Source organism: Fulmarus glacialis, unplaced genomic scaffold (assembly GCF_000690835.1).
Source record: "Fulmarus glacialis isolate BGI_N327 unplaced genomic scaffold, ASM69083v1 scaffold39777, whole genome shotgun sequence".
NCBI lineage: Eukaryota > Metazoa > Chordata > Aves > Procellariiformes > Procellariidae > Fulmarus > Fulmarus glacialis.
Window position 1 is genome coordinate 1 of NW_009222050.1, and position 16,101 is coordinate 16,101.

General features: G+C 41.2%; 1 protein-coding gene across 1 annotated transcript; it reads left to right on the forward strand.

Moving 5' to 3' along the window:
• The first annotated feature begins 4,752 nt into the window (after positions 1–4,752).
• On the forward strand, positions 4,753–9,464 carry LOC104079319 (adenylate cyclase type 8-like). The gene is made up of 3 exons (XM_009581322.1): positions 4,753–4,864; positions 7,178–7,292; positions 8,899–9,464. The coding sequence occupies exons 1-3, from the start codon at positions 4,832–4,834 to the stop codon at positions 9,384–9,386; spliced, it is 636 nt and encodes a 211-aa protein (XP_009579617.1). The 5' UTR covers positions 4,753–4,831; the 3' UTR covers positions 9,387–9,464.
• The last annotated feature ends 6,637 nt before the right edge of the window (positions 9,465–16,101 follow it).

Sequence of the window (16,101 nt, forward strand, 5' to 3'; positions counted from 1 at the left end):
CTCCAGCCCCCCGCATCCTAAGCAGCAAGTACCTAAGGCCTCTCACAAGTTTTGAAGAATTTATTTTCAATTGGCTCCTCTGGTAGAAGTTATGTTATCTTCACTTCATAAGTGGAAAACAAAGCACCAAGGGGGAATTGACTTTCCTGCATTTTTTTGAAAACAAAGATACCTGTACCCACGCAGAAGCTAGAACCTAAATATGAACCCAGATCAGGGTCTTAATTGCACCTCCATCATTCCTCTTTCTGGGCCTCTGCATGGGGAATGTTCATAGAGTGGTAGCTCATAAAAACTGGACCAGGGTTAAGATTACCAAACTCTGAGAGACAATGAAATTGAGAGTTTATCCATATAATTGGTCAGATACCAAAATTACTAGTGGGAAATAGAAGAATTCACAGGGGATGCATCCCTGTGCATTTTAGCAGGAAACAAAACTACTCTCCTATGAGAAGAGCTCTGTCACCTGCTAAGCTCCTGCACTGATTTCCCTATAGGTATAAATACCTGCTTCTTATCTCTGAGATCTTGCACAGCTGTCAGCATGCTTCTTGATTAATAGTTTTGTTTTTCTTTCCAGACCTGATTAAAATTATTACGGCTCAAACTTAATGCAAAGCCTATCGCTATGAATTAATTTAAGATATTTTGTCATGCACATTCATGTAATCTTCACAACAAAATTCCGTTGCTGTCATGGCGATTACTGAAGACAAGGTTTTCATCAAAAGCCCTAACACAATATTACATTCAGGCCTCTAACACCTGCTCCGTAATTAATAAAGGACCTAATTAGGGACTGTATTATGTCCCAAACATGTTTAGTTGAATAATAGATATGTTCTTGGTACGGGTAGTAAATGAAATTGTGTGATGCCCTGCTGACTGCTAACCTACTTCCAGCATGGTCATGCCATTTGTTTATTCTGTCTAAGCAATCTGAAAGATGATATGCCAGACAGAATAACTGAAGTGAGTAATCCTACCCATGGAAAAGGAACCAGAAATCATTTCAGGTACAGTGTTTCAGGGCCAGTAATGTTTCCATGTAACTGTTGACTGTAACATGATGTCACTATTCCTTCTTTTTCATTATGTTTCTTGCCAAGATTGTCTGCTGTCTCAATACAGCCCTGGAAGCAAAATGCAAATGTGCAGCTTGAGAGCAGAGCAGATCTGTTAGCTGTGGGAAAACTTTGCTCCTCAGCATCACGTGAACACCTCTGTAGAGATACCCAAATGTAGAAGTCTTAGCACAGGAGTGTGAGACATTGGTACCTAGTGCCATTTGAGATATCCTAGGTGATTTCAGACACCCACCTGGGATCATCAGATCCTATACTGCACCATTAGAAAACTCATGCTGTTCTGGAGCAAGCCATCAGAGGTTTTTCAGTTCCTAATCTCAAACCAGATTCTACACTGTGAGTCCCCTCCTTTCCTTACATAGATAATAGTAGAGGGATGCTGTGTCCATAGGGCCAGGAAGGTGTTTCTGAATGAAAGCAGTGGTAAAAATACAAATTGACCTGGTTTGGAAAATGTGATAGGTGCACGAGACGGAGATCTGGGTTATTTCTTTCTTCCTTTTAGGGGAGTTTTCTTGTTACTACAAAACAGAAAGCTTACAATCCAGATCTGTTATTTTGTTTTCCAGGTAATGGATCTATGTTAGAGAGTCAAAGCCAGTCAAATGAAAAATAGTAAACGGTGGAACAGAACCTGCCACCAACAACTGCACAGGGTAGGAGCCCACAGGAGTCACGTTGTGACTGGGTCTTTCTTAGGGAGCTGGGGAACCTGGTCCGAAAGTCGGTCTTGGGGAGTAGGTGACTGACTCTTCTCAAAGCACAGACCTTACTCAGGGCTTTTTTTTCCCTGATGGTTCACAAATCTGTTGATTTCCAAATTATCCAGGCTTTCTGTCAACTGAGACAGAATGGGAGGTGTTGGTTTCTGGACTAATAAAAGGAGATCTTTTTTTTTTAATTTGACATATAGCATCATTATAGATACAGTCGTATATAATTTCCTATTTTGTACCCAAGCACAGAGGCGCTGACAGGAACAGTTCATACATCAAAACCCAAACACGAACGTTGCGAATCCACTTTTATAATTACCTATTTTTTATATGACTGTAGTCTTAAGACACATACAGGGCTAAACTCCCATCCTCAGAGATGTTGCACCAAAAAAAAAATATTGGAACATTTCTTCTGAAGATTATGAGTCTTGAAGGAATTTTTTTTTTAATGTAATATTCTTTCTAGCCTTTTTAGTCTATCATTTATGTATCTGAGTAATGTTACATTTGAGATTTGTGCTTTAATAAGAGCTTTCTGGTTCATGGGCTCTTTTTTCCCCCCATTTTCTTTATCCTGCAGTGATTTACATGGTGTTTATGACAACAGATTTTAATATATTCTGTTGCCACAAATAGAGGTTTCAGCAGAACTCAGGATCCTGCTTTCAGACTTCACTGATTACTTTGCAATTGCGTGCCATGTCCTGGAACATTCTCTTTTGTACTACTTTGTATATGTTTCATTGCATGTGTATATCCCAGGGTCTGACCTCCATATAACCTAGGCTGTACATGAATTGCGGCATCAGGCCATTAGTTGCTTTTCAGATACCAATCATTTGAAAATGTTCCCTGGACTATCTTGGTAAATTAGCAAGCCTATTTAAAATGTTGTAACAAATAGCAGCTGATTTAGGACTGAGTTGGAATATCTTTCCCCAATATCAAAATCCATCATCCTGTCATACTGTGAAGAAAGTAATTGGTAAATAAACCATTATTTGAAGAAGCAAAGACGCTATCTAACTGACAGGATAAAGCAGGAAAAAAAAAATAGAGATTTGGAAACAATAATGAATGAGAAGAAAAAAGATAACTTGAGATTATTTCTTCTAAATTACCTCACAGCCGATAGGTTCTTTCTCTCTTAAAAAGAGTAATTTTAGATATTTATCATACATTTTAAATTATTGCGCTGTTTGCTGTTGCTTTCAGCAACCATCTGGAAATGAAAATATAGGCTGTTTTTAACCAAGGCCATTTTCTCCCCTTGCCCACACACCTGGTGCTCTCAGGCTGCTCACAAAAGCAGAGCTACAAGAAATGATCTTTTTCTTTAAGAGAGCAGTTGGAAGAGCTGCCCTTGTAGGAGGGAAACATAGATAATGGGCTTTTCTGGCAGTTTGAAGAAAAAAGAGAAGCAGGTCAAGTTTCTGGACTTTCCTGACTTGGAAGGGAGCCATTGACCATATGGCTTTGTATTCCCTGCGCACAATGCTGTGCAGCCTCCCATTAGAGACAGATGGTGCGATATCTGTACACGAACAGCAAAGCTTCCAAGACCCCGGCGCTCCGGCTGACGTACGCTGTGGTTAGTTCAATGGCAGGGGATATTTCGTCTTGGGCCTTTGGTATGTTTCTCCCTTTGAATGAAATAATCCCTCTAGTTTTTAATTGACAGGAAACTCAAACGCACAAGATGGAAAAAGAGTGCATGACAGTGTAAAAAAGAAGGGGGAAATGCTTTATTAAATTTTTGCCTGACCACAGCAATATTTTTTTTCATTTAGATCCCAACTAAGTTGAGCCTTTAGAACTGAAAGTTTTAAATTCCTTGTCTCTGTGAACTGTTTTTTTTTTTCTTCCAGGACTGCCTAACCATATTGATACCTAAAATTATTAGATTCCATACTGCTTATCGTGAGGTTTCCGGGGGTATTTTGGTATTAACATCAGCAATACACACATTTTTAAAGCCTGTGATGAGGTGATATGTTCCCATATCCCACATAAAGCTCTGTTGTCATTGATAGAGTTCACAACCTGAACTCTGCTTAGGTCTCTCGAGGAAGGTAAGGCTCTGGCTTCTACTTCATAGAAAGTCTTAAGTTAAACTGTTAATATGGACTTGGAATAGGGACCAAACTGTCACTCCCACTCCACTCAGTGCTTTAGTCACTAGACTAAATGTATTCTTCCTCTTGCAGATTCTCAATCTGACAAGTTCTTTATGCCTACTTATCAACTATAGCTATCCCAAATAGATACAGGTGTTTACCACTCCCCATTAGTCCCCTGTATTTTTTGTAGAAGGGGAAAAACAAAAGTGCAGACTGAATGATACAATGGACATACCAGTGTCTGGTCTGACAGTAAATAGAGAGAAGCATGGGATGCAGGAGGACTTGATCTCTCATAGAAGTTCTTTAGAGGTATCTACCTCTATTCATTGACTGTGTAAGATGGTTAAAATGGTTATTCTAAGTGGACTGAATTCCCTTTAACACTGGTCTCATCACCCGAAATGTTGCTGTAGCAGCACTTAATTTGTAAACTGAGTTCCTCCAAAAGAGATTTAGGAACACTTTTAAGTGATCAAGTCTTCTTGTATTCACACATACATACACAGAGCGTTTGTCTTCACTAATTTGCAGTGACTATACCTGAGGAATGCAGGACTCATCTTCATTTAAGTTAGGTTGGAATATGCATGTCTTATATTATCCATTATGTGATTTACCAAACAGCTTTACAGAGCACAGCAGGATTTAGCTTGAATATACTCTGTGAGTAGATGATGTTGCAAAGAGTCCCAGCTCAGTGTGCCCCAGAACCCAGAATGAACTGTGCACCATGACCAACTGGAAGATACCATGAGTGTAGTGATTCGTTTCGATACCTGTAGAAGCATTCTGCATTAAGAATTACAGAAGTAACAGTGGTTTTTTACATATGTATTAGTTACTAGGTGAAGAGAGATTTCAAGACATTGAAAAAATTAAAACGATTGGCAGCACATACATGGCCGTGTCAGGATTATCACCTGAAAAACAGGTAAGAGAATAGTTTCCTTTAAGAAGCAAAGCTTTTGCTGTGTCCGACCACTATATTAGAGAATATTAGTGTTATCTTTCTGATGTTCATAGAGCTGTGTTTGCTAAAAGAAAATAGACTTTTGGGACTTCTGGCAGACAACAGCTGCACTTCTTGATGAATTGAAATGCCATCTTGTGCTCGGAACAAGAACCATATGGATTCTTTCCTCAAATTTAGGTTTATAGGAGAGAAAAAACAAGATCTCCTTTCAATCACACTGATGTGAATCTAGAGCAGGTCTATCTACATCTTCGGACATACTCTAAAGTTACCACTGTCACTCAGACCAGAATCTGGCTGACAGCCTCCGATAATCTATGAAGAGAGAGGATCTATTAACTCACAGCATACTTATGCAAGTGTAAGGTTACATTCATACATTTTTGTGATGATGTAGCTGTATATCTACAGACAGTGCGATAAACTATACATCAAAAAGAAAGTAGACCCATCAGTTCAACTGAAGAACATCACAAAGCCAGAAGCCTGCACGCTGCCCTCACTTGCAAAGTGCAAACCAAGCTGAGGGGAAAAATCACCCACGGAGGACACATGCACAGTCACAGCCAGAAACCTCATATAAGTCAGATGAGAGAAATCCATTCATAATTACACCCAAGAATATGCCTGGAAACGGGGTCTCCAAAGGAATAAGATGAGGCTCTAAAATACACCCAGCGAGAAGTTGGCTGTTGCTGAAATCTGTCTTGCTTGGCAACCGGTGCCTCTCCCCAAGGAAGAGCACCACAGAAGAGGGTGTGCTGCCCCAGATCAACCACAGAGCGGGAATCAGATCTGCCCACGTTGACTGCAACTGCCAGGAAAGCCAGATTAGTGTGAGCTTTATAAACTAGAAAATTTCCATTGTTTCTTTAGAATACATTATAAAACATGTGGAGTGTAACTAGCTGAGTATCTCCCACCTACAGAGTAACAAGCGATACTGACAGCTAGAAATCCACAAAACTAGGCATGCATGAGATTTTTGCTTGTTCCTGTGCAGAGATGAGCAAAGAAGGACTGAACACCAGGGAGGTAGCTGGTTATAGCTACACAGCTCCTAACCACTTCTTTTGACTCTTGATGTGGGTAAAAATTCAAAGGGAGAAAATCTTTACTGCATTTCCAAGACTCACCCTTTTTCTTGAACACTAATAGCCTAATGGAATTTTTATATATGTTTTAAATATACTTATCTTCATATATACATGTCTATCACCTTGTCAGCACCTAAGAGGTGAGGGCTGCTGAGGGAGGTTGGCATGCTGTGAACGGAATGAGGCTGAGGACAAGGTTCGAGCACGGTGTGAACAGAACAGGGTGATGCCAGGGAGGTGCTTATGTTCAGGATTAAACACTGAGGATGACGAAAATTGCGAAGGGCTGGACTGCGTGACCCAGGGGGAACCTTGCAATGCTTCGTTCCTATGGGCTGGAAATTTGTTTAATGAAAGAGTTACCCAGCTTCAGAATAGATGAGGTGACATCATATCATTATCAGGCCAAAACCACGGCTGTTCCTTACTCTGCTGCCCACTCAGAGAAACAATTAAGGATCTCCCCGTCCTCCCTTGAGAATCTGCCCCACCATCTGCTCTGCTGGTGTTTTGGGAAGACCAAAAGCCAATCCTGGTCCCCATCTGTATATTGACTGCCCTGCAGGAATGGGAACACAGGGGAAGGAGCAGGGAGTGACTTGACTTCTCTAAGCAGAGGCGATTAATGAGCTACAGAATAGCCTTTTCTCTCCCACTTAACCAGTCCCAGGTTGCCTGGCTTGCCCTGTTGTTCCTGTCACTATTCCATCCCTCAGAGAACTGGAATTGGTGCTTTTCCTGGGTGATAGTTTCAGCAAAGGAGAATTATGTCTTTCACTTCTTTCGCTCTACTTCTTGCTTATGTGGGTCACCCTGGTTCTCACCAGTTCTTGTCCCTTGCACCTAAGTTAGCTCAATCCTCTCTATACTTTCTTTCTTAGCCTTAGATAGATTTCACATGCCTTATTAATTCCTATGATTGCCTGTCAGATTATTGACAGGAAATTACTTTCTTTGATACTTCATGCTAAGCTTCTCTGTATCCAGGTATACAAGTGTTGTAATATAAACAGGAAGCATTACCATTAATAACACCCTACTTCTCTTGGATCTAGTGTGTTGAGACTGTTCTTACAAATTGTAAATTCAGATACTTGGTACTTGGTAGGCATGAGTGGGAGCTGGGCAAATTGCAAAACCTTTCTAACATATTGGTTTATAACGTACTCCTCAGCAATGTGAAGACAAGTGGGGGCATTTGTGTGCTCTGGCCGACTTCTCCATAGCTCTGAATGAAAGCATACAGGAGATCAACAAGCATTCATTTAACAACTTCGAACTCCGTATTGGTAAGCATAGTTCAAACATGAGAATTAAAATGTGGTTTTGTCTGCAAGGATCTGACTCTGTAAGTGCACCCCAGGAGCGTGGCAAAGACATGTACAATTTAAAAGCCTCCAAATACTGTACCCCCTGTTTCCAAATAGACTTCATCCCAGGCAAAGTTAAAAATAAGAAATACTCTGTTTGCAGAATATGGGCCCTGATTTGGGGACTGCAGAAGTTCTAAGGTTTAGTGAAATGTAAATACATAATTAAGCTTCTGTCTTTATAAGAAATATTCTGTTTGCAGAATATGGGCCAGAATATGATTTGGGGACTGCAGAAGTTCTAAGGTTTAGTGAAATGTAAATACATAATTAAGCTTCTGTCTTTAGCAAGTCTAGCCGAGAGCCCATAGGTATAACACCAAAAGTGAACTGGGCAGCCCAGACCTAACCCCAAGCTTGATACTGGCTTGCACAGTCTCTGATTAATCTCCCTGTCTTCTTCAGCAAAGGAGTAATAGTAAGTTATCCTAAACCCTGTGTGTAGTACTTTGGTTTTGCACAAAAATTGAATTCCAGTTCTGACCTGACCTGTCCCAGTGACAGCAGCTCTGAATTGCTGTGATGGGGAACCTGTTACCCTGGATGGGATATCCCGGATGGCTAGTAAGATGGAACATGAAAAGATGGCCTGAATATATGGCACATGGCAGGAGCAAATCTGATGGCTTTTCATGCTGACTGGATCACTGGCCAAAACCAAAAACCACCCAGAAGAAACATGTCCTTTATAGACAACCCTGCCATAAAAAAGCTGAAGTGTATTCATCAGCCACAGCACGGAGGGTCACAGCATCACTATCTGTGATCTGCACTTCCCAACAGTTTTGTACAGAAAACTCCCAGTTCCCAAGATTTCTCAGGGAACACGCATCCGCTCTTAGTAAGTGTGCAAAGATTTCATAGAGCATGAATGCAGCAGTATTTGGAAACCATTTCTATCACCAATTTAAAAAAATATTCTCTAAAAAAAAAAAAAATCTAAAAAACAAAGATCCTTTTCCCAAAGATGTGCCTTTCACTATCACTAAATGTAGTGATACGTCTTAAATCACTGCTGTAGAAAAAAATAGTCCTTTCTGTATTATTGCTTGTCTTGAATTTATGCAACAATCTTACAAGATACAGTCTTTCTATAACTTCACAGAATACTTTCATATTTTCACTTCATGGAACATAAGAATGTAATTACTTGACTGTATAACACTAACAAGGTTGCCTTCAACAAGTGTAGACCCAGAAAGATCCTTCCAGAGAGATCTTTCCTGCTACATAAGAATCAGTTTGTAGGGGCTTTGGCAATAGTGTGCAGAATACAGATGTTACGTAAGTACTGTGGTTCCACTGTGACGGACGTCCTGTAATGTAACTCTGTGGATATCACTTTTCATGTTTTCTACCTTTTCTGGCCTTTTTTTCTTACTTTCTTTGTATATACACCTCTTCCTTAAGCTTTGAGATAAATGTATCTGAACGAGGCTTCATGTGGTTCTTAAGTGCAAATATGGTTTTTAGCCATTCTTGTCTAACTGGCTAGCTCTTCTCTTTTTTTTTTTTTTTTTAATAGGGATTAGCCATGGCTCTGTCGTAGCGGGAGTTATCGGTGCTAAGAAACCCCAATATGATATCTGGGGCAAAACGGTTAATTTAGCAAGTCGAATGGACAGCACAGGTGTTAGTGACAGAATACAAGTGCCTGAAGAAACGTATCTGATCCTGAAGGACCGGGGATTTGCCTTCGACTACCGAGGAGAGATTTATGTCAAAGGTATCAGTGAACAGGAAGGAAAAATCAAAACATATTTTCTTCTAGGAAGAGTTCAACCAAATCCTTTAATCTTACAACCAAGAAAACTGACTGGACAGTATTCACTAGCAGCTGTTGTATTAGGACTTGTACAGTCTCTTAACAGGCAAAAACAGAAGCAAATCCTTAATGAGAACAATAACTCTGGAATCATAAAAGGACATTACAACCGGAGGACTTTGCTCACTCCCGGTGGATCTGAGGCAGCAGCCCAGGCAGAGGGGGCTGACAAAACTGAATTGCCATAATCAGCATTTTGTTTGTGTTCTTTTTTTTGTATTTCTTTTATATATAAAAATAAATATACAAATAGGTTTAATTTTTTTAGAAGGTGTGATTATTTCTATGAGATTCAAACTCCTACATTTTAACAAATGGTGCCAGCATCTCTCCCCCCAGCTGTGATTAACCTCTGAATGTCCAGACATTGTCTAGCATGTGCCAGCTACCTGCAGAAAGGGGCAAGAATAAACCTCTGACTGGAGGGATTTAGAACATAAATTGTGTAGGGAGTTAATGATGGGGAAAGGAGGGAATACTGTCCACACTTTTTGGGTGAAAGCAAAGGCATAAGGAGATTGAGTACGTTCTTCTCACCTTTACTTGACTTCAAGCAGAATTATACACATCTAAACTAGTTGCCTGATCTCCATAATAACCAGGGAAAAGCTAGTCAATACAGCCAAAGGATTTTAAGGTGTGTTACCTGCCCAGATGTGAGGATCTGGGAGATAGAAGTTGCCCTAAACCCACTGATTCCATCGAGTCCAGTGGCTGTGGGCTCTTAAAATAGCCTAAGGTGTCCTCCTCACAAGCGGGTGACTGCACTGCAGACAGATAAATTGCATGTTGGTATCCACCTGCCCTCTTGCACCCAAGCCAGGAGGTCAAGGCTTTCCTGTAGGCACTCTGGCATATCTGTCAGTCCCAGCTGGAGGGCTCAAATTCACTATGGTATCTTGACCGGCACAAGACACCTATGAACGGATGACAGAATTACACCTGGAGCCTACAGCTGAGTCTATTGTCCGGTCAAGGAACTAATCAAATTCTCTGGAGTCACTTTCCAGAGCTTAGCTCTTAAGCCCATCACCAGTCTGACTTCTCACCACAAAAGGGTTGTCTGAGGCTGTAAAATGAGTACCTGCTGAAGTACAGTAGGAGACGAAGCTCACCGCTAAACTCCTGCTCAGTTGCCCCAAGAGGAGGAGAGGCCAAGACTGAGGACACCCCAAATCATTTGTGTGCCAGCACAGAGGCAGTCCTGCTGGGATGCTACAGTGGCACACCTCAGTGTAACAAGCCCTGCATCAAAAGGAGGATAGCTTTTTGGGGGATGGGTAATCAACTTTGCCTTGGAAACAGTAAATATGTAGCACAGGTCCCCATATGCATCGGTGCCATGATTCCTACTGAGCTGTAAAGTGCACAAATGAACCTCTCATCAAGTCTGTACGCTCAAAGGAGTTGGGTTTGTTTCAGTAAATATAATTTTTAAAGCAAATCGCAGATGGAAGCAGCGGAACCTGTAATCACACAGCAATCCCCAGATGAGACCCCGTACAACCAATACAGTGCAACACACAGATTCTTTATAAATACAGGCCTCGCTTTTTGCAGGCTGTTACCCAGTCCTTAATGAAAACTGGAGTTTCTTGGGAGCATCACCACTGGATCAGGCACATTTTTAAAAGATGGCCAATAAGGCTAGGAAATTTTGATTCCTACATTTTATAAGACACTATTGTTTACTAACAAAAGAGGCACCAAAACATGAAAGTGTTTAATTGTAGTAAGATAAAAATAATGATTTCCGTTGTAAATAACCTGATGAATGGGTTTGTGGGGCAAAATTTAATCAGCTAAGTGCAGTCTTCAGAAATCGAAAATAATAAAAATGACCAAATAAATTCCACAGAAAATTGTATCACTGAATGATGGGTCAGAGCACAGAGACCAAAGAGCAGTCTGAAACGTTACACCCAGTGATGATATTGCCAGTAACTGAGTCCTCATTTCAAACTGATTACTCCTTTGCATCCCCAAAATATTTTTTATGCCACACAGGGAAAGATGAACCCCTCAACTCACCCAGGGAAGTGCTGATATTGTAGGAGATGAAGACAAGGAAGGCATAGCATCTGAAGCAGTTAAATTAATTTCACATTTACAGAGTTATTTGAAGCACTAAAGAAAGAAGTTTTGACTGTTTAAACAGCTCATTAACAGTTGTCCTCTCCTTTGCAGCTTATTTCTGTGCTGGATGGGTTCACTTCTCCTGGTCCTCTGAACATTTAATTCTTGCTAATATCCCAGCTGAACTGGTTTTCTAATTCTCAGCACTGCTGCCAACCTCTGTAATGACAATTAGCAGTGAGTGGAAGGTGTTAACTAGATAACAGGATTGGAGACTGGAGCTGTGAGGGCAACTTCACTGCTCCTTAACGTGGACCCAAATCTCCTGCTTCTTATCATAGACACGGATGGCTTTCTGCGTTATCCCTCTCAAAATCCCCATTAGCATAACTATGTTTCCAAGCAAAATTGTCTGCTAATGAAGCCTGAGTCTGTGTTGACCAGATAAATAGTTTGCTAGATCAGCTCATTACCATGAATAATTCTTCAGTGAGGAATTTCACCTGTGACTGCGCAGGTAAATCCCTGCTTAGGACAATTTGTCTACACTAGATGGCTATTTGTCACCCCAGCAATTACACTGCTTGTTCCTTTTCCAAGTATGATGACCTTAAAAGTTCAGCAATGTTATTTCTCCTCGTAGCATCTGTTTTCAGTGGAGCAGCAGCTATTATTTATGCTCTCAGTCTTCTGGTTTTACTCCATGACTTTATGGTACCATTCGAGTACTCAGCTTTCCCTCACAACTCTATCTTCAGGGGTTCTTGTTCATACAGGATAGAATTTCTCATACAAGAAGGACCTATAAAGCCAAAACACCTGGTTAATACCCTTTGAAACATGCACGCCTGGGTTAATAAAGGTAAATTGCCTTGATATTGTAACTCTTTGGCCAAACCAGCTAGCCAATATTGAGAGCTTTCCTAAATTTTCCCATTAAGAGGAGAAAACCTTGGCAAAAACTGACTATACTCTTTGATGTCACCTTATTTATTTCTACAAATGCGCATTACAGAAACAAACAGCAGCCAGCTGCTTGCTCAGAAATTTGTACCTCGGTCCCTCCAACAAGCTCGGTGCCATAAGCTCTGCTGACTTAAATGTTTTCTAAACAAACTGGCTGAAATCCACAGCTTTCTTCTCTGAAAAGCAACATACAATCAACTATGTCAAGGGCAGTTTATGCCAGCTTTGAAGTACTCATTCTTAATCATTAAGGCAGATGGAAAATTGACTGTCTGGACAATACTTCTGGACCAAAATCATTACTCTGTAGTGCTCCAAGTGCATATTTGCAACCATCACTCCTATATTCTAGCAAAGATCGTATCTGTGGCAAGAGTGCTTGTCTGCAGGACAATGAAAAGGTTTTAGTGTTGATTAATTTATGCCATTCACCAATTTTAGCTACATCTATCCAGAAAGTCACAGTTAGGTACAGATACCTGTCAGGGTACCTACTTTTAGCTCACACTAAGACTCAAGACAGAAGAGAGTTTACCTCTACTGAGAAGAGTGTGATAGGTGTGATATCATTTAGAAGTGTGTGCTGAGAAAAAAGGAAATTCAAAAAATAGCCCTTGCACACAGGGGAAAAATATCACTCACTGTCCTCAGATTTAATTCATTCCTGATTACTTCACAGTCATTTGCACCTTTTGAAAAGCGCAGCAAAAAAAACAAATCTCGTCTAATCCTTTTCTCATTAGCAGAACTTCAGCTGCCTTTCCTAAGTGCAATGGGAGTCAAGGAGTTTATACAAATACAGAGCACAGCAAAGGTGGCTAATAGCCACAGGTCCTGTCGCTGCACACTGTCAAGCTGCAGCGCCGGGAGCAGAGAGCCTGGCTCCGGAGCTGACTTGACGACCACGCAGTGAAATGATCAGAGGAGCAGGAAAAAACCACATTAACCATCGTCGGTGGTACACGGTAAGCAGTATAATTGCACAGTCAACTTATTAACCTCCTCATCAATCTTTTTCTGTTGCTCCATGGCAGTGACACGATTAAACGTTTGTGGTTTCCCCAGCTCTGCGCTTCGCTGGAGGAGGGGAAAAAATATGACAGTGGAGCCGTCAGCAGATGGGAGGTAAGGGGTAAAAATTCAATATGCATATCTCTAGGCACTTGAAACTTACTGCAGTTCAGTTAGTATTTAAGGAATGCTCTCATTAGCTCTTGTGGTAGAGCAAAATATTTCCTTGGTTTACGTAACTCTAGTAGATAAGGCCCAATTTTTTCAAAAAAAAAATCTTTTTTTTTCTGTCCATTTTCCACTAAGCTCTTTTTCAGGCGATGGCTGTCAGAGTTACAGAACCATCCAGAGACTGATTCATTCAGCTCTTTCATGTGAAAATGACAGCAATGTGCAGGGCTGGTTAGGCAGCATCTCCTGTAAAATGCCACTCACGCTACTTCTGCGGACCCAGATCTCCCTCAGCCCAAGGTGGTTTTTTCCAGCTGATAAATATGTTAATATTGATAAGCTGAAGATCTCTCCATTTCATAGTGCATGTAGCTTTGGAGGGTCTTGAAATCAGTGCCTCCTTCAGCTTTGCAATATTTTAAAAAAAAACAAAAAACAAACACCCCTGTTGCCACATGGAGAAAAAGAAGAAGAAATCTCAGCTGGTTTGCTGAAAATCTAAGGCTCTAAACCAAATGACATATGTGTGAAATGACTTTTGATTGCAAAACCCACTCCCAGCAGCAGTGACATGGGATACGCCAAGGGATATTTTCACAGCAACAGGATATTAATTATTGTTTTAATTAACTCATCAGTTACTTAAAATAATAAAAATGCAACAGCCTCTTTCTACTTATCTTTCCTCACAGAGACTATTGTGACAGGCTGTCAGTTTTCTAAGCTTCTGTAAATCACCAAGTAATTTTGCTTCAGATGAGTGATTACCTCCTCTGAATGTGCCCAGATCGATGCTCTAAAGCTACGTCCAGGAGTCAGGAGTCACATCCCCGTCCCTGGGGTCAGCACACTTTGTAAGGGTAAGACCAAGGCTCCCAGTGACACCAGCTCTTTCCCCGTAGCCCTATTCCTGAGAAAGGCAAGCCCAGGGACTTGGGCAGGCTGGGAGCTGTAGCCCAACACTTTTCCCATCTGAATGAGGGTGGGAAGGAGACCCTAGCAGGACCTATCCCACAAGGTAAGTCAAGTCGCTGCCTTTACAGCTCATTCTTCATTAACAACCTGCAAGTTGTTATAATGGCCACTCAGCAGCTTGGCTGGCCCAGACCTGCTCACAGGGTAATGAGGGCACAGGGAATACTTCCCCTCCATGCCACAGCTGACACTGCAGTATGCAGTCATCTGTCACCCCATTAAATTCCCCCTTTCCTAGCAATTAACTTGGCAGGACCCATTACCTCTCAGAAACCATTGTATGGATGTTAGCAGGCAAGTTTTCATGGAACCATCTCCAACAAATCCTCTTCTGTTGTTGGTTTTGGGTTTGGGTTTGTTTGTTGGGTTTTTTTTTTATTGCTTCCTGCAGAACAAACAGAAATCTGTGTTTTCATAGTTTCCATTTTATTTATCCATTTAGAATTTATTCGGAAACAAAAACCACACTTGTGCCTAATACTTTAAAATTAACTTCAGCAACAATATGCTTTCCTCTTACCCTCTCAGACAAGATTGATCATGTGTCCACTGTAACTTAAGGATCTCCACCATACTTCCCTCCCAGAGGTATTCCACCCTCAGCTCTATGAACTGAAAGGTTCATATACAGCATGTTTGCAAGGAGACCTCAGCCACCAATTCACCCCATCTTTCTGCTCCCATCACTTTTAGAGCTAGAGGACTAAAGCAGAAGGGCCATCACGGGCCTGAGAATTATGTAAAAAAAGAAAAATTCTCCATGAAACAAGTTCCAAGCTATTTTGAGCTTTACAGATAAAAGTCAAGATTTTATTTTCAGCTTTAAACTCACGTGAACACAGAGAGCGCCAGTATCACCCATTGCCACTAGAACACGGTTTCACAGGTTTTATGTTCACATTTGTTGCTGCCTCCACATTTAATCTGTGTTCCCATGCAAAGCATATTGACGTTAGCCAGTCTTGGCTAGGCGTAACAACCCATGCCTTTGTCTTCTCTGTTGTGGAGCATCACATGACAAACATAGAAGAAAGCAAAATTTGGTGGCAACATCTGCAATTTGAACTTCCATTTTCAGACACTTAGCCATACCCAAATTTATATTCTTTGATTAAGAGTCCAAAAAGCATCCTTACAGCTCCAATCTATTATCCCCGTTTTTTTAACCATATGCTGGAATATGTCTTGTGGATGTCAGAAAATATTGCATCTCAGCGTCAACACAATTGGGAAGAAGTTAGTTTTGCTCCATGTTCCAAAGGTTAAGAAATCACCAGTAAAACAAACAAACAAGCAAACAAACAAAAACCCAAAATAAACAAACAAAAAACCCCCAATAAAACCCTTAATCTGTCTTTGGAGCAGAGGCTGGTATCCAGCCAGAGTCCCTCCTTTGAAGTGGAAGCCACTATATCTAGACAACAGCCTGTCACCTTTGCTCAAGGTCATAACTTCAAATTTGGGCACCTGTCTTCTGTGTAAGTCCATTTTAGATGTCAGGCTCTTTCAGCCCTGGTTCACAGTTTTGTGATGGTTACTCCATGGCCAGCAGGAGTAGGGAAGTGACCATCCCCCTGTACTTGGCCCTGGTGAGGCCGCACCTCGAATCCTGTGTTCAGTTTTGGGCCCCTGACTGCAAGAAGGACATTGAGGTGCTGGAGCGTGTCCAGAGAAGGGCAACGAAGCTGGTGAAGGGTCTGAAGC